Here is a 24,220-nt window from a genome sequence, read left to right on the forward strand (position 1 = left end):
GCTGCCCTTGAGTAGCATTGCTGTCTTGGACTGTAAAAACTAATGCTGTCTCCTATCATAATATTTAGGCAGCAATTTGCATGAGAATTTTGTGTTCAACTACTATTTGTCCCGGTCTGGTTGTATTTTCATGTTCTTTCTGTATGCTTACTCACTCTGTGACAATGTGCTATCCATGTGTCTCATTGTCCAAGTGCTGGGATATTATGCTTGTTTTAAAGCTGTGATTTCATACATTTATCATTTGGAGTCTTGATGCTGTCTAACATCTACAGGCCTCATATGCCTCAGAGCATGCAAACAATATACTGCACCATGTACTGGACAGATGTGTGCATGTGAATAGCCTTGCAATGCTGCATGATTACACACAAGAGCATGTGTATGCATACCATACATACAGTCACACACATGTGCATGCATGTGTACACACACACACACGCACACACACAGTATCTATTTTGAAGTCTTGGCACAGTGCCTCAAGGTGACGGTATTCTGCCATAAGATTACATATCAGAGCGAGTTACAACTAAGTTGGCAACGATAGTGCTTTGATGATGTTGTCATGGAACTTGTTTCATCTGTATTGTGTGTGTGCTTCTCTCTCATGATGAGTCCTTATTTACATTACATCAACTAGTGACTCATTGCATTGCTTTGGCAAAAGGTCTTTTTTCCCTTTCATGGCAGTAAAGAGTAATGTATTTGAATTAGAAACATTGGTGCAGAGAGAAAAGGAATGGCATGCATCACAGGTTGCAAAATGGAATCAAGCTTACAATGTAATTTAACAGAGGCAGCATTCTTCTGTAAGTCGGACATACTTGCTTACCAGCTCTTTGCTTTATGGGAAATAGAGGATATTGGTATTATCCTGTGTAAATCAAAAGAAGGCAGCTTTTAATTACATTGAGTGGTTAAGTCAGTCATTTTTAATTCTTTGCTCTCTAGTTGGGTGATTTTTTTTTTATAGACAACACACAGTACATAGTATAGACAGGTAGCGTGGGTCCTCACCTTTCTATTCCCTGTGGACGCATCATCAACAGCTGGAGTTTTACTGGAGGAGGAGAGGATATGAATTGTAGCCTCATGCCTCAGAAGCTAGTTGTATCACCTGGGGTTTGAACCTGCGACCCTCACACTCAAGATGTCCAACTATTACATAACATGAAAGCACTATAAGTAGTAGGTAGTTTTACACAGAGGATCAGGAATTATCCATTGACGCCAGACGTTTATTCACATGTGGATGCAGAATCAGGTATAGATGGGAATGAAATTTAAATCAGCTCAATCTGTCCAAGGTAACAAGTTGAAAAGAGACAATGCATCTCAGATAACATGAATGATATAGGCAACAACATTAGTGATGAAACACACTCAGTGGCTGCACATCTAAAGAGATAGAAGTGTCTGTAAGTCTAGTCATTCTAGTTTGCTGTATAGAAAGCAGCCATTACTCCAACTGTTTCTGCTTACTGACTAGTATTGACTGATGGCTCTCTGCATGAGATGCCCCTTTGGCTGTATATGGAACTAACACTACCACTGCTAGGGTTTGGGTTCCTACTGTACTGGGGCCACCCACAGCATAAATAATGTGCATTCACGCGACTGTGATCTACTTTGGATAAAACTATAAATGGCAAATGGAATCTATTATCACGTAGCAGAGACGGAAGTCTTTTCCCCGTAAAGAACCACGCGATGGCTGCTAAGGTTTAAACTAGACACAGCCAGATGTGGGAGGGTCTTTGTCACAGAGTGGCAGGGAAGACGACTCCAACAAAGCTGCCACATCCACCTCACCCGAGCTCACTGGTCTCCACTACAGTGCTAGTCTGGGCTTGCATCATTAGTCATAACACGCACTTCATGTCAACAAAAAAGCCCCCAAAAAATGATTGCATTTTTGATCACTTGTGAGTTTTCCCCTGTATGCTACCAGATGTAAAGGACACATTGGCACAGTCGAGCGAGGATGTGGAAAGCTCCATGCAGATGGTTGTGGCGGCTGTGGTCCTAACTGGCTACCACAGAGTTGCCACATACACCCTGCAGTCAGTGGGAAACAGCCATGCTGAAGCTCTGACTGACTTAAGTTTAGGAGCAGAAACAAAGGAGAAGTGTATGGTCCTTCCAGCCCTTCCCTCTGTCTGTCGCAAGTTTGTATTTTGATGTGGCAACGTTTGGTTGTGAGTGAATAACCCTCAGCATGGGCTTGTTTGTTCATATAGTGAAAGAATGGAGTACTTTATTGAGTACTTTTTATGAATTATGATCTCTTCGCCCACGTCACCACACACATAAAAAGAGGAATGTCCTGTTTTCCTCTCTGATTAGTCAAAGAGAGCGCCGGGAGATGGATGGATGTGTTCTGGTGTGACCCTTGACCTTGTTGGGACACTGTGTGAAGCTGGTTGAGGGCCTCCAGGTGGCTGTCACGAAACATGTGACCACCTGCTGTTCTGTCAGCCCATACACCCACATCCATGCACACACACACACACACACACAAAATCAGCGGGTCTAATACCATAGTGACCTGTCGATGAGTCATTCTCAGACCCCCAACCCCAGTGTGGAGGCGGAACAGGGAGAGAGAGACTCTTTGTCTCAGTTTGGGAAAATATCCCCCTGTAAATTGTATTTGGTTCCTCGGAAGAATACAGAGGAATATACAACAACAAGCAGACCTGTGTTTGAAGTCCCCGATGCCGAGCTGAAAAGGCTCAGTTGACATGTGTTTTAAGCACAGCCTGAAATGTTATGACGATGTGCTCGCGGGACCTAAAAGAGCCTTACAGTCTGCTTCATGCACTGCTGACACTTTTCAAACAGAAAGGGACCTCAGTTTCCCCTGTCATTGGTTTATGTTATGCTAGGATTTCTGTCCTCCCATCCCGAGCTGTATGCTGTTGTATGCCTCAATGGCCATCAGTCAAAACCATGGAAATGTGATGCTCAAAATCCAAGCGAGTAATGCCTGTTAGGAGCAGGTAATCACTCACTGACAGACAGCTATTGAGGAGAGTGTATCTAAGGTGTCAAACAAGCACCTTGCATGGCTTAGCATCACCTGAACAGGCTGGAAGACAGGCACCTCACACCAGGACCCCTAGAAACAAAAACTAACTAGGAGCTCAGTAAGTAAAGCTAAAGCGTTCTACATTTCATAGCAACCTAAACCTGAATGATGAACCTATGAACCCATGAAAAACTTTATTCTTAAGAGCCAATATAAGCAATTTTATGACATCCACATCTTAGTGTTTCTTAGTGCTAATAAAAAGTAAGGTAAAACAGCAGCTGTGTAAACAAATCTGTGAAACTTCTTTTGCTTGCTAAGCAACAGAAGCAGTAAATGATGTTGTGTATGTTAGCAATCATTCAGACATTTCTTTCGCTAAAGTTGAGCAAGATTTCTTGTTGACTCAGATAGCAAGCCTTTTTATTTGGAAAGCTATACCTAGTTAAAATAACTCACCAGTTGTAAAATGATCAGAGCAGACCCTGTGCTGACTGCTGCTGCTTTGATGCCTTTGCAATTGAGTCTATTGATAGTCATCTTTTGTTTTGTTTTTTCTCCTTGATGAGCAAAAACATGAAAGTCCATAAAACAAGTTCTTCTCTGCTGTTTTTCCTGCCTTATTGGAACAACCAACCACACAAAAGTTGACCATGGTGTTTACAGTGTTGACAGCAGCAAGCCGGACTTGGCGGTTACGCTGGAATGACATGGTGATCTCCCAACATGGCCGCTAGGGGGTTCTAGGATGCCTCTGCAACGCCTTGATAGTATTTTGGAACCACTGCTTTAGGGCTAACTTCTTTGAGTTGTATGAAAATAAGAAGGATTTTGTGACCGGAATCCACTTCATTTTGGAAAGAAAAACCCTGAGGCCTCTGGAAGTTGAAATGTAATATTGCTGTTCTGTGGTAATGCACTTAACATCAGCTCCGCTCTGGCAGACTGCTTGGCTTGTTCTCTGCCTTGTGGGAATCACACATGTGGTCTGGAGTGACAGAGAAACTGGGTGAGGTCAGGCTCCTCAAAGGCATTGTTACATTGTTGCTAAGTGTTACTCTCTTGCTGAGCAAGATGTGGTCACTGCTGAAATGTTGACACTATATGTTGCTATACCTTCCAGTCCCTCATACATGAAGGCTTGAAGGTTTTGGTAGTTGTGTTGTATGTCATGCAACTTATACTGGAGGAACAAGGGTACTCTTGCAGCCACAATGTGTGCGCGGGTGTACGTGCGTGTGTGAAGAATAGAACTGCATCTGTTATGGCTAAATAAAAAGCATGTGTCTAAAATGTAGCCTTTGCTGTTTACTATTTCAAAAGTCAGTCAAACCTCACAACAGCTCGGTCTGTATCGCCTCAGGACTAGCGGTAAGTTTTGTTAGTCAATCCTCAATCCTTTCAAAGTTTGTCAATGTGGGTTTAAAGAGAGGCTTAAGGAAACGTCCTCCCCATTCGCTGATGTCAATACACTGCATGGGTCTACGGTCACGGTTGATGGGAAACTCTTCATGGACTGGCAGAAAGCCGTGGCGGCCCTAAGTCGAGGATGAACCGCAGGGATCGTTCAGAAAGGAGAAGTAGTCTCTCCGAAGGCAAAAGATCCTGAATGGTGCTTTCCAATGCTCTCTTTTACTGTTATTGGAAAACAGTAAATAAACAGTTATTTAGTAGGTAGGTTAAGTAGGTTAAATGTACCTTTAACCTACTTACTTGACCTACTCACTTACAATTACTGCTCTGTTATTTTTTGGTTTGGAAAATGAAAATGTTTCATTGGCAAAATGTTTTTTTCATTTTTTGATCAAAAAATAGCCCCCTGAATTGTTTTTATGAATATAGTATTGACCCCAATTTTAGGATTTTAACAGGGTTAGCCAAGCTTACATTTGAAATTTGGCCTGTCCATGTGACGAGGTGTAAATGTAATGAATAAATCAATGGATGAATTGAAAAAAAAAAAAAATCAAGGTTAGAAATGAATGCCACAACAAATGAATGAACTATCACTGCTTACTATGAGTGATAATGGAATATAACAGAGATTAGACATGGCAGGTTTGGGTTGCTTCATAGGTCCTGACCCTGTGCCTCTCTCTCTGACAGGGTTCGAAGGGAGACCCGGGGCTGTCTCCAGGCCAGGCTCCAGCAGGAGACAAGGTAAAGACCCTGCCCACTCTGTCCCAGTCAGTCACAACACTGCTGCCTGTCTGTCTCTCTGCGTTTCTCTTCTCTCCCTCTCTCTCTCTTTCTCTCTCTCAATGCGTCTCTTTTTCAGACCCTGTCTTATCTTACCCCTCCATCACTCCTTTGACACTGATACTTCTCCTGTGACTTTTTACCTGGACTGGCACTGATGCTTCCTTTCTTTGCACCAGTCCTATCTATCATCCCATCTCACTTAGTCTCCCCTCATTGACCACTATTTTATCCGTGCTGGATTTTATTCATCAATGAACTGTGTAAAATACTGTATAAACGATGCTGTCATATGGTTTAAAACCTATTGAATAATGACTGTTTAATAAACATGCATACCAAAAGCTTCTAACACTTTTTACATTTGTGGTGGAAGTGTTTGTTTCTATTAAAATGCTTTCTGTGTGCATTTGTTAGCATATTGCTTGATCAATGAGGTGCAGTGTTAGTCTGTTTTCCCTCAGCCCATTTCATTCATTCAGCAACTGCTTATCTTCCTGCCCTCCTTTCTGCATTTCTGACTCACTCCATTATCACAGATCTGTCTGGCTTCACCTCAGCTGGCGTCTCTCTCTCTCTCTTTCTCTCCCGCTCTCTCTCTCTCTCCCTCCCCTCTGTCTCTCTGTGTCTTACTTCCAGCCGTCATCACAATAATTTGATTGTTTTCTGAGCCATACTGGAAGATTTCTTGAAGTAATTAAGTTGTTGTCTGTTGTTGTCTGTCCCAGCCAAATTCTCAAGATCTAGACAATCCTCGAAAGCCTCTGAGAAAAACTACGAAGAGGAATGTTCAATGTAATCTTCAAAATTTTCGTGGAATAGCCAAATTGGTGTTAAAGGATGACTAAAATCATATAGTGTGTGTCCAGGATTATCCGACTTAATCCTTGTATTATCCCCACCCATTAACACAGACCTTCCATCACTCTATAGTAAAAGTCTTTCACTTCTGCAGTAGTGGTTAGTAATTGCCCTCAGGCACCGCTAACTGCTGTCTGTGGGCCAGCATCTCTTCATCCATCCATCCTTATCCCTCTCTTAGCATGTCTGCCAGTAATAATCTCCTTTTTCATCTCCATTCACCTTCTCACCTCACTTTTAATCAGATTTTTCACAATAGCTTAATATTGTTCTGCATATGTTTTTGATTAGAAACAACTTGCACAAGAGCTCATTAATGTAGATGGTAGACACTGAAGTACCACAGCGCTTTTAAACCAGACATTTTGCCCTTTTCTTTTCAAACCATTAAAAGCTATTGTTACTCTTCACTTATACACACCTGTCTCACCTGTGAAAATGAAGTTCTTTTCCCCTCTGACATTATGATATTTTACAGGGATTTACAAATCATGCCCTTTCATTCACATATGTACCTTGATCTGAAATTAAGATTCACTCAGAATAAAGTTATTTGCACCTGATTTAATTTACCCAGTATATATGGATTGCTTGTGAGTAAATTCAATTAATGAGATAAATACCCAATATTTGACGAGAGGATTGGCACCAAAATCTCCTCTGTCTCTGGAGATAGCTCTGTCCAATGTGCATGCTAACACTTTAGCATACAGTATGCTCAGTAATCTTAGCTGATTAGCATTAGTATGAAGTATGAAGATAGACTTTTTGGTAAGATTCATGTAGATTCATAACTGCTGAAACAAAATCTCACTCTTCATCATTAGTGAAGGCCATTATGAGTCAACAGCGCAAAAACTTTTGCTGTCTCGCTAAATTCGTTCACTTCCTGTGTAAACAAATCAAATCACGTTCGAAGTCTCACGGGAAGAAAGATCTTCTGCCATTGAAACCAGTTCCATAGAGTGCATTTTTTATATATTTTATCAATCCTCTAAACAAGCCTGGCAGATTTAGGTGCATGTCATTAAAATGAACTAATCATCTACCCTGAGAGCTGCTACAAGTTTTCATTTTCTTACTTTTAGGATAATGCTAATTGCCGGTGATTTCTTAACATACTGTATGCTAAAGCGTTAGCATGCGCACCGGACTGAACTATCTGACAGAGACACAGAGATGATTTAGGTGCCAAACTTCTTGTCACATATTGGGTAAAACCCTTTTGGCCAAACTCCCAAAAGGTCAGTGTAGCCCTTCAATGACGGCGTGCATTGCATCCCGCTCTCTCTCAAGTGTTATGCTAACCTGGTTGCTCTCTCTTCCATTTGTTCCCAGGGTGACAGAGGTCCTCCAGGTCTACCCGGTCAGGATGGATTTGCAGGTCCACTGGTAAGAGTTGACATGTTTACCTGCTTGTGTTTTTACCAGCAGCTGATTCGTGAAACAGAATCTGTCCGAAACAAGTAGCAGAGTCAGAATAGCTCAGTTTGCTGATGCACTTAGGCTACTAAACTCACAAAGAATACATGGGCTTACTGCTCCTATTGTACTTTTACAACCATATTTTTCACACCTCACCTCACTTTCTTGTTGTCTATTTCCATGGTACAATCTTAAAAAAAAATCTCCTCAAAAACTCTTAAAAATACTCTGTATTGATGTCAGACAGTAGGAAGTATGGCAAGTAGGTATAAGTGTTAGCTTAAGAGTTAGCAGCATGCACACTCGTACAAACGCGTACACACACACACACACACACACACACTGTATCAATGTTCCCACTGTGTATCCCCCTATGTGTTAGCCACAGACATTAGCTGAGGCCTCAACAGAACCCTTACTTTGGTCAGTATTGGGTTACCCAGTCAGAGAGAGCCTGGAGCCCACCCTGCTCTGTCTGCCTGCTTCTGTCTCCCCCTCTCAATCTCTCTCTCTCTTTATCAATCTCTCTCTCTGTCTCTCTCAATCTCACTCTCTCTGACTTTATGTCTGTCTTCTCCATGGCTGCTCATTTTTCTTCATCACTTACTGTATCTTTTCTTCTTCACTGTCACTCCATGTCTCTCGTTCTATCAGCCTCTTTCTCTCTTCATCTCTCTCCTTCTCTCTCTGCATGTATCTCCTCTGGGTCCCTATTAGTCTTTTTTCTTTCCTTCTGTTTCTGTATGCCTCTCTATATCCCTTTCTGCCTCTCAGCCTTTCTCTCTGTCTTCTGTGTCTCTATCCCTCTCTCTCTCTCTCTCTCTCTCTCATTCTGGGCTGGCTGGTACAATGTCTTTGGCCAGGCTCCTGCCGCACCTGAACCCGATAGGCCCTGAGGTCAAGGTCGTCCGAAAGAGGAAAGGCACTCTGGCCGGGGTCAGGGCTTCAGTGACACGCACAATACCTCATGCCTCCTCTGATGAGTTGTCGTCATGCCAAAGGAAGAAGAATTTCATGCACACACTCTTAAATCAAATGGAAGACACAGGCATTTTCCCCTGTCCATCACACACACACACACATACACACACACACACACTCGGTGCCTGTTCGCATTTACATTTGGGAGTTTAGCTGACATTCAACAGGACACACGGCTGGGATCGAACCCATGGCCTTTCGGCTACAGGACGGTCTCTCTAGGCCGCCCCGCCGCCCAGATGGCTACGACTATACAACCATGTAGCCTCCTGTTGAAGCTCTGAGTCTTGTCTCCACATAGCTGGCCTTCACCTTGCCTCCCAGGAGGCCCGCCCAGTGTTTGCAGTAGCTGAACCTAATATACCCAGCACATGAACTGTGCCCCCGTCAAGTATTTTCAGAGGAAATGACTGGCTCGGGGCCTAAGCTCTTCACCCCCAAGTGGGCCTTTTATTGAGTGTGAAGGTTCATGTGTCACAACCTCGGAAGCACTCGGAGGACTCAATGGTCCCGTTCACTGTCCCAAAAAGATACTGACCCGGCCCTGACCTTGTGTTTTCGAGCTATAAACATCTGTTGTTGATAATCACGTCAAAGGGAAAAATAAAAGGGCTTAAGAGAAGAAAAACTCAGATTTAACGAACAATAAATCCTGTTTAGTTTACAAAGAATAAGTGCTTGTTTAACTAAATGCAGGATTTGGCAGCGGGACAAAACTGTGGATTAAAGCGAGCCAACTTTTCAAAGAGCTATATCACTTTTATTGAATTGTGCATTAATTTTATAGAAAGTTGTTACGTTTTAATTGTGTTGTATTAGAGTTTCGTTTTTTTAATCTCCCCCTCTTTGTTCACTGCATTAGAGCCATGTTTGTGAAACTATTGGCCTGGATCCAGAATGGGTCATGGACTGGTTACTGTTTGGTCCCCACAGGACAGGAGTAGTAATGTGTTTTTAATGAGCCTATTCTCTGCAATATGGATAACCTGGATCTTGCAGCATCCTGTTGGCTGTGTTCTAGTAATGGAATTTATCATGGAGTTTAACAACAGAAGCCAGAAGGTATAAAACCTCAAAGTCATTTTATAATGAGGACTATTTTTGATGCAGCACAAACAAGATACCATCTATTGTTTTCATATGAATATTTGTGATTATATCATTTAGAGTTTAAGATCATGTCAATTGTTTCCACACTATTATGACACAAAAGAAGTGTGTTTGTATATGTTTGTGGTTGTGTGTGCGTTACCATTTGTGTCAGTGTGCATATGTGTTTCTGTGTTTTTTTTTTTTGTTTTTTTTTATGAAAGTAGTATAACACACACACACACACACACACACACACCACATGCACCAGCCCATCCCATCGTACCTTGCCCCCTCTCTCTCCCCCCTAGAAAAGCAATACAAAAAATGTGGATCTTTGACACTGACCACTAAACACGTTTTTAAATGCCACTCTGGGATTTGTAGTCAGAATTAGCCTGCTATGCCCAAACGAGACCAGGCCAGGTCAAGGGTCATTCACCACGACCTTGGCTCTTTAGGGTGGCACCAGACTGCTGGCTGCAGGAAGGAAGCTCCAGAATGTATCCTGGATCCCTTGAAGTCCCTCAGGTGTCTGGTTTCGGGATGATTGCATACTAAAAATACACACATATGCTTGCACATATACACATACAAGCACAATGTAAAGCAGTTTGTGCAGTTTGTACTATTCTTGCAATTTGTACTATTATTCTCATTATTCATGTAGGATCACGGTTTTATGATTGTTATAATTTTGCCCTATTTGCTTGTTTTCCATATTGTTTGAAGTGTGATGTCTCTGTGTGAAATATACTTAAAACACATTTGTTTTGCTCTGTTTTCAAGGGTCCTAAAGGCTATCCAGGACCACCAGGACTACCAGGAGAACAAGTAAGTGGTGCTGTATGTGTGTGTGTGTGTGTGTTTTGCAAGAGAGAGTGTGTGTGTGTTTGTGTGTGGTGAACCACATTCGTCTCATTTTGCCAGACTTCATCAGTTTTCATTAGCACTGACGGGCCACATGTGACGAGCAATGCAAGCCCTAAAATCAAGGATTGGAGACACATACTCTCTGATACTTGCTCTGATGCCACTCTGTGTTCCTAGGTCACAGCATGCGAATACATACACAGAAATGGAGTTCACACATACACACACACACACACGCACACACCACACACACCACACACACAGCTGTGCCTTGTGCGTCACCAGCCAGTTACATCAGTCCCTCAGCTGTCCCCTCTAGTCAGCGGTTCCTTTTATCCTCCGTTTATCCCCCTCTCCGTGATGGAAAAACTCTTCACCTCATCAAAATGCTAACAATTAACACGCCCCGTAACACAGACCCTCTACACATGTCCAAATCAGAGTGCGCAAAGCATAGCGGCTTATGGAAGAAGGAAGCCGTTAATTTCTATGAGCTGCTGGGATTACTTCAATGCCAGGTGCCACTCTGTCCCTTTGATTAGCCAGGCTTCAGACCATAGCGTTACAGTGGACACAAAGATCCCTTCCTGGTGTATCATGGTATTTTTCTTTGTTAAACCTAACGTCAACAGGTACAGTTTATGGTAGCCTTGACGAAAATATAAGTTGCATTTTCACGATAGAACAAGTAAGCTAGCAAATTAGAGCAGAGATCCAACAGAAACTTTTTTCGAAGAGGTAATATATCATGATGTAAAGTGATACTGCTTGGTCAACATTTTGACCCAGCTCTTTTTCAGCTTTTTTGGCTTGAGAATGAAATTTTGTTACAATACTGGTTGCTCACTCGTAGCAGCGTTGTCAATCGTTGAAATATTGAAAATGTGACTAGGTGGAGGTGGGGTTATGGAAAGTATGAGTGTTTGAAAGCCAGAAATCTCGGCACCTGGTGAAGTAATAGTTGTGCCACTGGTTTTGATTAACAATCCTATCAAACCCTTGCAGATTGAATTACTTACTTACTTAATGCACTTTTAAATGTCCCAGATGAATGGCAGCTCAATAATGAATATGGTTTAAACACTGCTGATTCTACCCATTCAGGCTCTGTGATTCAGGGGTGAAGGGAATTCTCTGGATAAGAGCGTCAACTAAATTCTTAAATTGTAAAGTGTAATTTTAACAGTGAGCTGAAAGCCCACTATAGCGAGCCGGTCAGGGTGGGTTGGGGCGGGGAGGGAGTAGGACTGGTACAGTTACTAGACAGGGTGGGAGGGGAGGAGAAGGGGGAAGGAGGGGATGAACAGTGCTTGTTTTATTCCTCAGTTGGCAGCGCTGGTAGAGGTCTGTGTTTCTCCTCTTTCACTTTATCCATCCATCTAATCTCCCTATTCCCCTCTCTCTCTCTCTCTCTCTCTCTCTCTCTCTCTCTCTCTCTCTCTCTCTCTCTCTCTCTCTCTCTCTCTCCTCCCTGCTGCAGGGCGTGCCAGGACCTTCAGGCGAGGCCGGGGCTGCAGGTTACCCTGGCAGGCAGGTGCAGTGAAAAATACGCTTCCGATTCCTCCATCCATCCTCTTGGGTTCTCCACTGCTATTTATCAATTCCATTAAGAATATATAGACACAGCAACATAAACAATTATTTTATAGTACACACTGTGCTCCTATCCAGCTTGTGTTTGGAATCAGGAAGTAAACAATGAACATAATTCCTCCATCCTCTTGGGGTGTTTACCATTCTGCCCACAATTTAACAGTATAAGTAATCACATACTCGAGAGGTTCCTAATCTTTTCTTTTTTAAGCCAGGAAGCCAAGCTAAATAAATTCAGTCTCACCCGTTGACCCAGGCTCATTAAAACATACTAGTGCTCTTGTCCTGTGTGGGCCTGAAAAGAACGAGCCTGTAGTGAAAGAACCTCAGATATAGTCCCAAAAAAGAGCCACTGCACCCAGAATACTGAAAAACTTTATATATGCCACCTTCTGTTCTCCCATCCACCTTATATTTAGAATCAGGAAGTAAACTTTGGCCCTGACAATGAACTGAATAAATGAATGAAATTGTGACGGATTTTTTTGGGTGTGCAATGTGTGGACTTTTGGAATATTTAAACCATGTGCATTGCCAGCAAGGCGGACCAGGAAGTATAATGTTGCGACCTGAAGTATGAACAGCATGTGTTTTCTGTTAGCTGTCTGTCAATCAAGCCTACTGTATCTCTCTTATCAGGCCAAACTGACGCCGTTGTGTGACTGATGTGTTTAGGTTTTCCCTGCCATGGGAAATACGACCACTGAGCCTGTGCGTACTATGACAATACCCCCTCCTCATCAGAGTCTTTCCTTTGTTGCAGGGCTTGGCTGGGCCAGAAGGTAACCCAGGGCCTAAAGGTGTCCGTGTAAGTACAACTCGCTCTCTGCGCCTGTCTGCCCTCTTTTCCCTCAGCAGCGCCAGAGTGAATACTTCATTTCCTGAAAGGATTAGGACAGTGTCAGGCCTGCAGCCCTGCTCCAGAGGGGCTGGCCCAGGATCTGAGTTGTGTTTCTGACATACCGGCTGATGGGAGCTGCAGACTCCTCGTGGGGGCTGGTCTGGGGTCTGCGTTGTCTCTCAACCGGGCCTGTCTGGCTCCTCTCGCTGTGGATCATTCCTCAGGAAGCAGGAATGCCCCAAGAACAGGAGAACAGAGAGAGAGGAGAAGAGGAGGGAAGACAAACAAAGCAGCGAAAGTATGAAAGCATAGGGGAAGGGGGGGCAAAGGAGCTAGAGAGAAAAGGGACGTAGGGGGAATGTTGCAGCTCAGAGAAAGAGAGGAGAGCTGGGATAGAGTGAAACAGGGAGGGTGAAAAAGAGACAGAGACAGACATACACAGATAGGGAGTGAGTGAGAGAGAGTTACTCAAATTACTATAGGTGGGAAAGACCTAAGAAATCTCCTAACCTTTTCTATTACTCCAGCATGGAAAAACTTCAGTAGTCTTCAGTGACTCTGGCAGATATATACTGTATATGCAGTTGAGCCAGTGAAAATGTATGTTTGCCTGGTATATCTCCAAAAGAAGGTGCCCAGGGGGCATCCTTAGCAGGTGTACTTTTCACCTCAGCTGGCTCTTCTCAATGCAGAGGAGCAATGGCTCGACTTCAAGGTCCTTCCGGATTGCTGAGCTCCTCACCCTCTTCCAGCCACCCTGCAGAAAAAACTCATTTCAGCCATTTGTATCTGTGATCTCACTCTTTCAGTTGCTACCCAGAGCTCATGACCAGAGGTGAGGGTTGGAATGGAAATCGATAGGTAAATCGAGACCTTTGCTTTGCTTTGTGGCTTCAGCTCTCTCCTTGAACGAGCTTGACTTAATGCCAAGAATGCGAACACAGCTCTTGATCCAAGTGTGTAAAGACACTAACAGCAGCAGGCCTGGCACCCAATATTCCTGCAGAACCTCCCACAGGATACCTCAGGGTCATAGTCATAGGCCTCTTCCAGATCCAGAGGACACATGTAAACAGGATTAGCAAAGTCCCATGACCCCTTGATGATCGGTGAGAGGGTAAAAAGCTTGTCCATTGTTCCGTGACCAGGATGGAATTCATCAGCCGGAGTTTCCTCTCCAGCACCTTGGCATAGGCTTTCCCAGAGAGACTGAGCAGTATGATCCCCTTTTTTGAAGATGGGGATACTACATGTGCCAGTCTGTCAGTCCAAAGGCACTTTACCCGATTTTGCGGCACCTTGAAATCCACATACTGAATAGACATGTCAACCATGTCACCCAATGATATCCAGAACATATGCAAAGGAGATGGACTCAGAACCTCCACAATCTTACAGCACTGCCTCCTGAACAGAGGACATGTCTGTCAGATTTAGGAGTTCCTCAGAATCATCCCTCCAACCTCAAATTTCTCCCCAATCAAGGTCAGCGTTTCCCCCTCCCCTGCTGACAACAGCCTGAATGATGTCCTGCCTTTCCCTCTTCCCCTCTCCGAATGGCATGCCAAAACCTCCTGAAAGCCTCTCCAAAGTCTTCAGTCACTTCCACAAAGGAGGTTTTAGACAAGGTCCATTCCGACTCCATGTCCCCAACCTCCTACGAACAGAGTCCTCCACCAGGCATTCCAAGCACACCCTCACTACATGGTTGGGTTTACCAGGTCTGTCTGGCAGCCTCCCCTGCCAACTAATCCAACTCACCACCAGATGGTGATCAGTTAATAGCTCAGCTCCTTTCTTCACCTGAGTGTCCAGAACATATGGACTCAGGTCTGATCAAACAACTACAAAGTTGATCAGCGACTTAGCCTAAGGCTCTCTGGTACTAAGCACTTGTCCCTGGTACTTGTCCCTACCAGAAGTACAAGGGTCCCGACAGCACAGCTCCCAGGGACACTGGGGCACAGTAACCCCTCCACGACGATAAGGTTGTGATTCCGGAGGAGAATGATCTTGAAAGTGAACCAATCAGATAGCAATGTTCTCCTAATATTACATCATAGAGCTTGTTTAACGAGGGAAGACCTTCACTGACTGACACACATTGCACAGAGGGAGGTAGGGAGGGAAAGAGGGAATGTGTGAGAGAGGGGTATACATACTAGTAACAAAATTATTGTTGAACAAAATAATTATTCAACAACTTACGTTAAGATAAGATAATAAATTGTAGGTAACTTCAATAGAAAGTGTGGTTGTGACAGACAGACATTAAGAGAGAAAATTGGATTGGTTACGATATAATAACTAAAATACTGTATTGTTATTGAATTTGAAGTATGAATGTGTTGCACTATTCACTATTCATTACTGAGTAAAAGTTACCACCCAACACTGTACAGTATCCACCTGACAGACAGGCCCACCATAACTCACAGTCCTATGATGCTTTGAAGAGCTTAAGATCCAAATCCTTAGGTATTTCTGCAGCCTCTGAAGCTTGTCATGTTAACCTATACTGCATGTTATATATGTCCTTATGTTTTCAGTTTTCATGGCTAACATTGAATACAATGTTAAATCATGCTGCTGAGAGTGAGTCAGTAGTTACATTTCACTAGTTATAGCACCCTCCACTGCAGAAGGGTCCAGATTAGTGAGGTGCTATACTAATAATGTTTTTTAACCCTTGTTTTACCAAATGGTTTCACTAAGAACAGCTTGAGGGAGGTTTATGCACATATTTGTTCAGTAATGTTCAACTAAGTAGAACTAACCTGGTCATTAAAAGAATGCCATAATGACAGCTCACAGTGTTAAAAATTATTCACTAGTAATATACAGCACAATCCTGTAATATGCAGTATGCGCTATTGCTGTTTTCCAGGGTTTCATCGGGCCTCCTGGTGTAGCTGGGCCACCGGGGCTGGAAGGCGAGAGAGTGAGTGCTATTTTTTTTTTTTATTATAGGCACATGAAGGTGTGATCTTTTTTTTATCATAACTTCTGTGGTTTTGGACACATCATTCACACTCCCATTCCCATTTATTTCTAATAATGTTTTCAACTTTTCTCCTTTTCTCTTTGTTTATTTTCTGCTCCTTTGTCTTGTACTGATTACATCCCTGTCTGAGGTTTGGCAGATGCCAACTCTCATCAAATTGTTACATTAAGCATTTGTTGCAGTCAGCTCTCTTCCAGTGTATCTTGTTAGATTCTCAGTGGCTAACTATTTGCAGACGTTTGTCAGAACATCTTTCCAATTGTAGACCATTAATTTTCCTGTTCTTTTTTGAGTCATTAGGCAAAAGCAAAATATGCTTGGCAGTAATTGTAAAGCCTTCATTTATAGATTAAAAAAATATTTGATACAGATGAAAAATGTTAGGAAAATTAAAAATTTTCCATAATGCTGCGCCTGAATGACATCACAACGAATTCCCTCATTCTTGTGAGGGGATCCCAGTCTTGTGGAGTTCCCAGTCTTGAGGGGATCCCAGTCTTGTGGAGATCCCAGTCTTGAGGAGATCCCAGTCTTTATGGCCCTGTTAGAACTTTTTGGCATGATGTGCCCCGCTGAATGCTGACTGGACGGTTTTCCCAGTTTTTATGGCTCTGTTAGAACTTTTTGGCTTTATGTGCCTTGGTGAACATCAACTGGACTTTTGCCTGGGAAGCCCTTCATGCTCTGTGATTAAACAATTTTTAATCCTGGCTCATGCTATGCCATCTCTCTTCATGTCCAATTTCACGGTATTTTCTCAGCAGCTAATATTTAAGGAGGGTGGATAGACAGATAGATAGATAGATAGATAGATAGATAGATAGATAGATAGATAGATAGATAGATAGATAGATAGATAGATAGATAGATAGATAGATAGAAATCTGCCTTCTGACTCTCTCACCTGAGTTATGTTTCCTCCTAATTTTTTTAGGGCATTCCTGGTCCTGTTGGCAAGCCCGGTCCCAAAGGAAGACAGGTAATAATGGGGTCAACACTTTGAAATCTGAGACAGTCCATGAAAGAGGCTTGCAGGGACAAATATATGCCTTTATCATCTGTCAATAACTGTGGGGGAAAAAGTAATTTGCTACAGCAGTTTGGGGGGCAGCTGCAGGGGCGACTGTCCACTCTATCTCATCTGGTACACATCAGTAGTGGTCATGACAGAAGAGAAAATGAGGAAGGAAGGAAATGCTGGCCAGAGTGTTATGCAACCCCATAAGTGTGTACATTATGTCCTCTTAAAATAGCAATACTTTATACACAGAAAGCTCCAGGCATATGAAACAGAGATTCATCTGTATGCTGCATGTTCTCTGAATGAGCTAAGGCAACAGGACACGGTGCCAGTGATTAAACAATACAGAGACAAAAGACAAGATACATAACTCCTTCAGAGGATTAAAAAACTCTGCATGTGGCCAATCACATTAGAGATGTTTGATGGTATTTAGGTTTGTTCCAGGGTGGCATTGAAAAAAAAAAAACAGGTTAAGATGGAGACAGATGGAATATCTAGGTTGGGCCCTCACACTGTGAAAAAAAGTTAATGTTTTAAAAACAAGTATCAGCTCCTCTGTGTTCGAGGTGCCAAGCGGGCAGGCAGCCCAGTGTCTGTGCTGAAGTGAAGCTGGATTATCAAAGGCTTTTTCTCTGGAACGCTGAACGCTGCCGGGCTCATTGGATCATAGTCGCGTGGCCCAGAGGCTGTTGTTGTAAGCCTGACCCCAAGCTTCAGCAAAACGCTGCCAGGCTACTCTTGCATGCTTAAACAGCAATTGGCTTTGCATCATGTTAATACAAATTTGTTCTTAATCAGTCATCTGGGAGAAATGCAGGTTAAATGCGGCGTGCATTCCACCGCTTTTTTCTCCCCTAACTGGCACGGGTAAATGTTGAAATTAGGATGCTTTGCACGGTAGGATGGGTATGAATAAAGGAGGTCGAGACAGTTGTGGACCAGTTCTATTGACAGATAATAAGATCACAGTTGGATGATAAAGCTGAGATGAATAAAAAGCAAGATGCTCTTCCTGTTTGACAAACTCATGACTTGATTGACACAGCGGATCACTCACCTGCATATAAGTGGCACATGCTGCAAAATGAGGGTATGATGGGAATGAGGATGTCCTGACTCTCTTCAGTCATATCTTTAACTGAAGTTGTTAAACTGAAGTTTAATTCTTCCACAGGGTGTGGTTGGTGATGCGGGGGAGAGGGGGCCTTCTGGTCCTGATGGCAATGAGGTAAGAACTGTGGTCCGCATCCTGTTGTTTTTCCTCCTCCTGTTTGTCCTCCACTTTAAGCTAGCCTATCTCTTTTTCTTGCCTGCATTTTATATAAAGGCATTATTTGCACACAGCCATTTCTCCACTGGACCTCCATGATGGCACCAGCTGTGGTTGCTTTGGAGATTTGTGATACTACAAAACCTCTCTATACCTTAGTTCTCATAGCTGCACCAGAGCACATCCAGGTTATCTTAAATGGGATATGCCATTTACATGTGCCATCTTATAAATCAAGTGAGTATCCTGATTATTAAGGGAACATTAGTGTGCATTTAAATGTAGCTAGATGGCACTGAATAGGCAAATGTGAACATCCAACTCTTGCTCATGCCCAGTGACTGTTCTTTCCCCATTCTTACAGTTTGTATAGGTGGAGTGCCTCACTCGTTGTAGGATATGCTGTGCCACCTACAATTGTGTGACACAAGATAGTATGTCTCCCATATAGTCACATACTGCAGGCCTATGACATCAGAACGGCACCATACAGTGAGCTCATGGTTTAGATTAGAATACTTCTCTACTATTTTTCCGTCTGGCTGTCTGTCTCGCTCCATCATTTCTTTCTCTCCCTCTCTGTCGTTCTCAAAATGAACTCGACAAAGGGGCCTGTAGCCCTGTAAAGCCATCGCTGAAATGATACGTAATCTACTAAGATTACTAACTTGGACAGAGTTTAATCAGCCCAGCAGTTTATTGGACCGGCAGAATATGCTGCAAATGATCTGTGTCATGTTTTAGATTCCTGCTTTTTCTGTTTGATCTGTGGCAGTTAAAAATAGTATTGTATTTACACAAAAGGGACATCAAAGACAGTAGTTAACAGTACAACAGGGCCTTTGAAATTCTGGCTGTATTGCGTCAGTATGTAAGATATGTGGATGCACATTATAATCTCACCATGTTCATGCTGTTTGTCTATTCCCGAGTATGTGTATATGTGCCTGCATTTTATGTATAAAAAGGTGTTTCTGGCATTTGGAAGGGCTTAGGTGGTGCTTTGGCAGCAGATTTGATGTCATGTGGTTATGGGGGGAAAGGGGAATGTCTAACAGTTTAGAACAACAGGTGGTAAAAATAATAAAATAAATACGTTTCAAACCTATTGATGAGACCTTTGCAGGTAAAAGATGTTATTGGAACACATCCAGGAGCCCTGTGCATGAGGATGCAAAAGATTTAGCGTGACATTTTGATAATTGTAGGTTTCTTCAATCAACTTTCCTCAATCAACAAAACAACTCACTGGGCAGCCTTGGGTATGGGGAATGATGCAATACTGTAAGTGTCCTGTCCTGTGTACTTAGGATGTTGCTGTGATGTTTCACAGGGGCCTGTTGGTGGGACTGGCATTGGTGGCTTCCCTGGTCTGAGGGTGAGTATCAATTATTATTGCACGTGTGTTGAATGAGGTTCAGCTATGTTCAAGTATGATGTTGGTGGTGTATTTTATGTCATTCATAATGGACTGTGTGCATATGAACATCAACCCCATCCACAGTGCAACACACACCCAGCATATGTTCCATGTGGTTTTCCATTATGTCCAACTGGTGGATGTTGACATTTGAATGCTTTGAACTGTGAGACGGGTATAGATAAAAAAGTGATAGCATCAGATGGCACCATTTTTATGAATGTGTTCTATTTTCCATGCCGAATATACATTGAATCAGGTATGTCTGTTTATCTGTCTCACAGTTTGTCTGCTTCTCTTTACCTGCTTGTATTTCTGTCTTGTATTTATCTATAAGTCTGTCCATCTTTCTTTTTGCTTGTCTGTCTCTGTTGGTTAGATTAGGTTTTGGATGATGGATAGAGAGACTTGCTCCATTGCTCCCTGACTGATGAATGTGCATTTTCATGCTGCCAGCTGTTTCTTGGATAGATTTGGTGTCGGACCCAAGCCAGGGTCATGTGTTTTTGATGGCAGTAGTATATTCCTCACTCTGTTAGCGAGCGCCGCCGCTGAATAGCTGGAGTCGTGCTCAGGTGACTGCCAAGGGTAGATTACCAATATTTTATGCACTCTCAGAACTTGGCTGCCCGACAGGCCCTAAGTAATCAGCAGGGACACACAGAGATGGAAGATAAATGGGGCAGGAATCAAAACACCACTGTTCTGGCTGCATGTCATGATTCCCACGCACTGCAGGTAGTGACTTCATTAACTCTGTGGTTCTGAAGTCTTCTTTTATAGTTGACAGACAGATTGTTTGAAGTTATACAATGGGTTTTGAAGCTGTTTCTCAGGCACATGAGTCGTGGAACAGGCACATTTTCTCCTCAATTTAAAATCACCTGCATTCCAGTTGTGTGGTTTTCTTGCTACAGCAGCGAGGCAGAGGGGAAGTGGAGGAAGTACAGATTGGTCTAGGCAGAGGTCCTGGACAGGGAATGATGCATAGAGAGCATAATGTGTTTTTGCTGCTGATCATACAGCACAACTGCTAAAAGTTCTGGTTCACAGAGACGTGTGTTTCACCCCTGTGTCAGTGTCAGAAAAATAGATACAACTGTAAATATGGCGCCATTCCTTCTCCATCATTTCAAGCTTCATTTACTGAGGGTTGCTGTCCTCATTGGGGTGGGGGGCAGATTTATTGGGGTGCTTGAAGGGTCAGCCTGTGGGCACTCTGCGGGCCGCTACACCCATCTGGATGGATGGAGTTTCCTTAACCTTCACCTCAGCTACCGGTTGTAATTCAGCTCTGCTACTGACACCCCCAGGCAGCCACAAACACACACACACACACACACACACACACACACACACAGCATCTTGTTTTTAAGGAGAACAAGTATTCTGTCCATACACTTGAGTATTTTATCTTTTTTTAAACGAGGGGGTAAGAGAGAGGGTTACAGATGCAGGACAATCCTTCAACTGAAGTTAAAACATGCAAATCACCAAGATTGGAGTTGTGACGTTTTCACATGACAATGTTATGTAATGGTTTGTGGCTCTATGTGTGACTGCAAGAGTCATTATCAACTCTCACAAAAGCCAATCATCGTCACTCCAGATCCACTGAAAAGAGTTGTTCCAAATGAATGAATTGCACGTGTATTTCACATCACTAGTCTGTAGTCTGTTCCAGGGTTTAGGCCAAGGTTAGCCCGGGGTCTTACATCTCAGTCAGATTGATGTCTTCTGACCCGACACCACAAATCACTTTGTATGCTCTGGACAGGACAGGAAGTGACACAGACAGACAGCAGATGTACACACATGCATGCATGAATGGCATGCACACATACACACTCATACACAGACACACAGAAACTCAGCTATTCACTGACATCTCTGATGTTGTCTTTGTAACTTTAAAACCCAAATGCTGAGTCCAGAAGACATTCTGATTCCAGACAAATAGCTCTCTGTGAATGGCTGGACTTCATTTGGTTGGAACCGATGGGATTCATTGATGTACGTACATGTGTTTATAGTCTCTAGAGAGATTGACTGATACAGAACAAAGTCCTGACCATAAACCATTTTTCAGTAGTCGTCATTTGAACATGGAAGTAATTTCTCCCTGGCAGCAGAAACTGAAAACGTAGAAAACGAGGTGCAGTGAGTGAACTGTGCCTTAAAAACCATTCCAGAATTTTTAGTATTTGTTTTGCACCAGAAGTAGCATCGTAAACTGCTTGCCTATCATCAACAAAGATTGTTGGATGCAACTTTAATATATGAGCTATTTTCCTGTCACTAAGCCTAAAATCAATCAGCAAACAGAAGCAAATGGATGGAGATAACTGCATGGGTTTGAATCTCAGTCTTTTTTCACTGTTGTCTATTTGGAAAATGATTTGTAGAGGATGGACTGCCAATGTCTTTTATTCTGTCTGCCATGGCCCTCACTGCCAGGCCTTGTCATGTCAGTCCCTTTTCCTAAATAGAAGATATCACAGAGCCAGATCCCTACCCATGTGTGGAGCGACGGGACACCGTGACGGAAACTTGGGACAGTTTTGGTCACGCTGCAATTGGAATCACATGTCCCAACGCACCGTGGCACTAATTCCTCATGTTGCCCGATGCGGGAGCCATTCAAATTCAGAAAGATAGACATGGCACGCAAAAAATTGGTAGCTTGGCATCCAGCCTGTCTGTGTCTCTCTCTGCCTCTCCTGTGACAGACAGACAGACATGCCGTCATTCTCGCGGACATGTCCCCTTCTTTTTCACTTTTCCTTTTGTTTCGTTTTCTTTCCTTTTGATTGCTTCATATTTCCTTTGTGGCTCTCCAATGCATCATGACCTATTTCTGGAGACCGCTATAAACAAAGTAATGGAAACATGCCCTCAGCACAGTTGGGAGATAAAAGAGATCATCATGCTCCTGTGTGGTGGATTGAGTCTAGCTGATGTCCGCCACTCTAATTTGTCTCGTGTGTCGTTTTATAAATAGGTTTTTACTAAAGATAAGGTGCACACTACAGGTTTGATCAGATTATGCCTCCCACACTTAAATTCGGTCCTCAATTAGTTCACGAAATCTTCAAATGTCAGGCGGTTCTCACATGCTCTGCTTAGCCTTGTGTGGTTTGGCTGCTTGAGTTCTGATACAAGTGCGTCTGGAAGCTTTTGTGGCAAGTGACGGAGCAAGCCAAAACATAATCACACAACAATGTAATAGAGTGGCTTTTTGGGATCATGATTTCCATGCTTTGTAAAATCAAATATTATAATTGACATGGACAATGCCGCAGAAACCTCATAATTGCAAAAAGATGAAGCGAGGAAAATTTTCTGATTAGCATTCATGTATTATTGACAGTATTGACAGTGAAATGCATAACCAATGTTTTGTTTTGGTCAAAGGGTAATGAGGTGTTTTCTTCACTGTCAGTTACACAATTACAGATAAATGGCTTTTGCTGGACACTGATCATGTGTTTCTCCAAAATAGTTGTGGAAACATGAAACTGGCATTTTGTTACAATTAAAAGGTGATTTAGCGATTACCTCAAGTCCTCTTATAAAGGGATTGTTGCCAGTAAGTACTTTTGAGTAATCTTACTAGAGAGCCAAAATACTTACACCTTCTTAATCCAGTCTTAAGTCTTTGATGTAATTCATTTTTGGTCAAGATTCCAGCAGATGGATCTCACGAAGAACTTCAGTTTGACATCATAAAACTAATTTTCACCCCACAATGTGACTCACGCCCTTCTGGCTCCAGTTGAAAATCGCTCATTTAGCATAAGCCAATTACACAAAGTTAAAACTGGAGTTAAGTACCAAAAAAAGCAGAGCAGCAGCGGAGCAGCAAGTGTTGGTCCTGGTATGCACTTGATGTCTCTGCCAATGTGTGACTCAACAAAGTGTGAGGCAGCCAGACGCATTTTTTGCTGCCTGAGTGAAAAACAACACGGTTAGGTGGAGCCTAAAACTGTTCTTTTAAAATTTTATCGCCTTTTCTTTTTTCATTTTATTGCCACTTTTACCACTCCTATTTCCAGAGAGAGAAAGTGGTACAAGCTTTGCGCTCGAGCCAAAGTGTCATCATTTTCACACGGTATGGTGTGGTGCATGGGGCCTGCAAACATATAACTTAATTGTACACATTCCTTACATCTGGAGTGTGCACCATGTCGAGTATATGATACTGCGGCTGCCCAGGCTTTTCATGTTTGATTTGATTTTCTGAGGCTACTCCAGTGTTTGTGTTGAAACTAGATGTACAGGAATGCAACAATCTGGTTTTTGTCAAGAACTTAATCACTGGTTTTTCTCGCGTGGCTTGGAGAGTCATCTCTAACCGCCTGGCAGTCAGCGTCCATCTTGACAGCAGTTTGAGCCAAACCCCTGTGTGGGATGTTGATGGGCTGGTGGACACCAGAGTTTTTTGGGGAGGAAGATCCTCTTTCCCTGCGTATCTCCTCCTTTCAGCATGTCATTTTTTATGTGACCACAGTTGAAAGCCTCTTTTTGTGAAGTTCATGTGATTTGTGTCCGTCCTGCTGCGGTGCCATTAGCGGAGTTTGAGCATCAAACACCAGCCTTACGGGGT

The 24,220-nt window shown here is 42.9% G+C and overlaps 1 protein-coding gene across 1 annotated transcript in view; it reads left to right on the plus strand.

Annotated features, from left to right (window-relative positions):
* Positions 1–24,220, plus strand: part of LOC139640758 (collagen alpha-1(XXIV) chain) — a 137,648-nt gene that overhangs the window by 59,546 nt on the left and 53,882 nt on the right. The window contains exons 16-24 of the mRNA XM_071514940.1: positions 5,141–5,194; positions 7,433–7,486; positions 10,379–10,423; positions 11,943–11,996; positions 12,819–12,863; positions 15,784–15,837; positions 16,835–16,879; positions 18,099–18,152; positions 19,528–19,572. Of these exons, the coding sequence (XP_071371041.1) occupies positions 5,141–5,194; positions 7,433–7,486; positions 10,379–10,423; positions 11,943–11,996; positions 12,819–12,863; positions 15,784–15,837; positions 16,835–16,879; positions 18,099–18,152; positions 19,528–19,572 (450 nt within the window). The remainder of the gene's footprint in view (positions 1–5,140; positions 5,195–7,432; positions 7,487–10,378; positions 10,424–11,942; positions 11,997–12,818; positions 12,864–15,783; positions 15,838–16,834; positions 16,880–18,098; positions 18,153–19,527; positions 19,573–24,220) is intronic.

The sequence above is a fragment of the Centroberyx affinis genome, unplaced genomic scaffold (genome assembly GCF_046629955.1).
Source record: "Centroberyx affinis isolate AG114_WGS23_722 - 3 ecotype Tasmania unplaced genomic scaffold, CSIRO-AGI_Caff_v1 ptg000291l_1, whole genome shotgun sequence".
NCBI lineage: Eukaryota > Metazoa > Chordata > Actinopteri > Beryciformes > Berycidae > Centroberyx > Centroberyx affinis.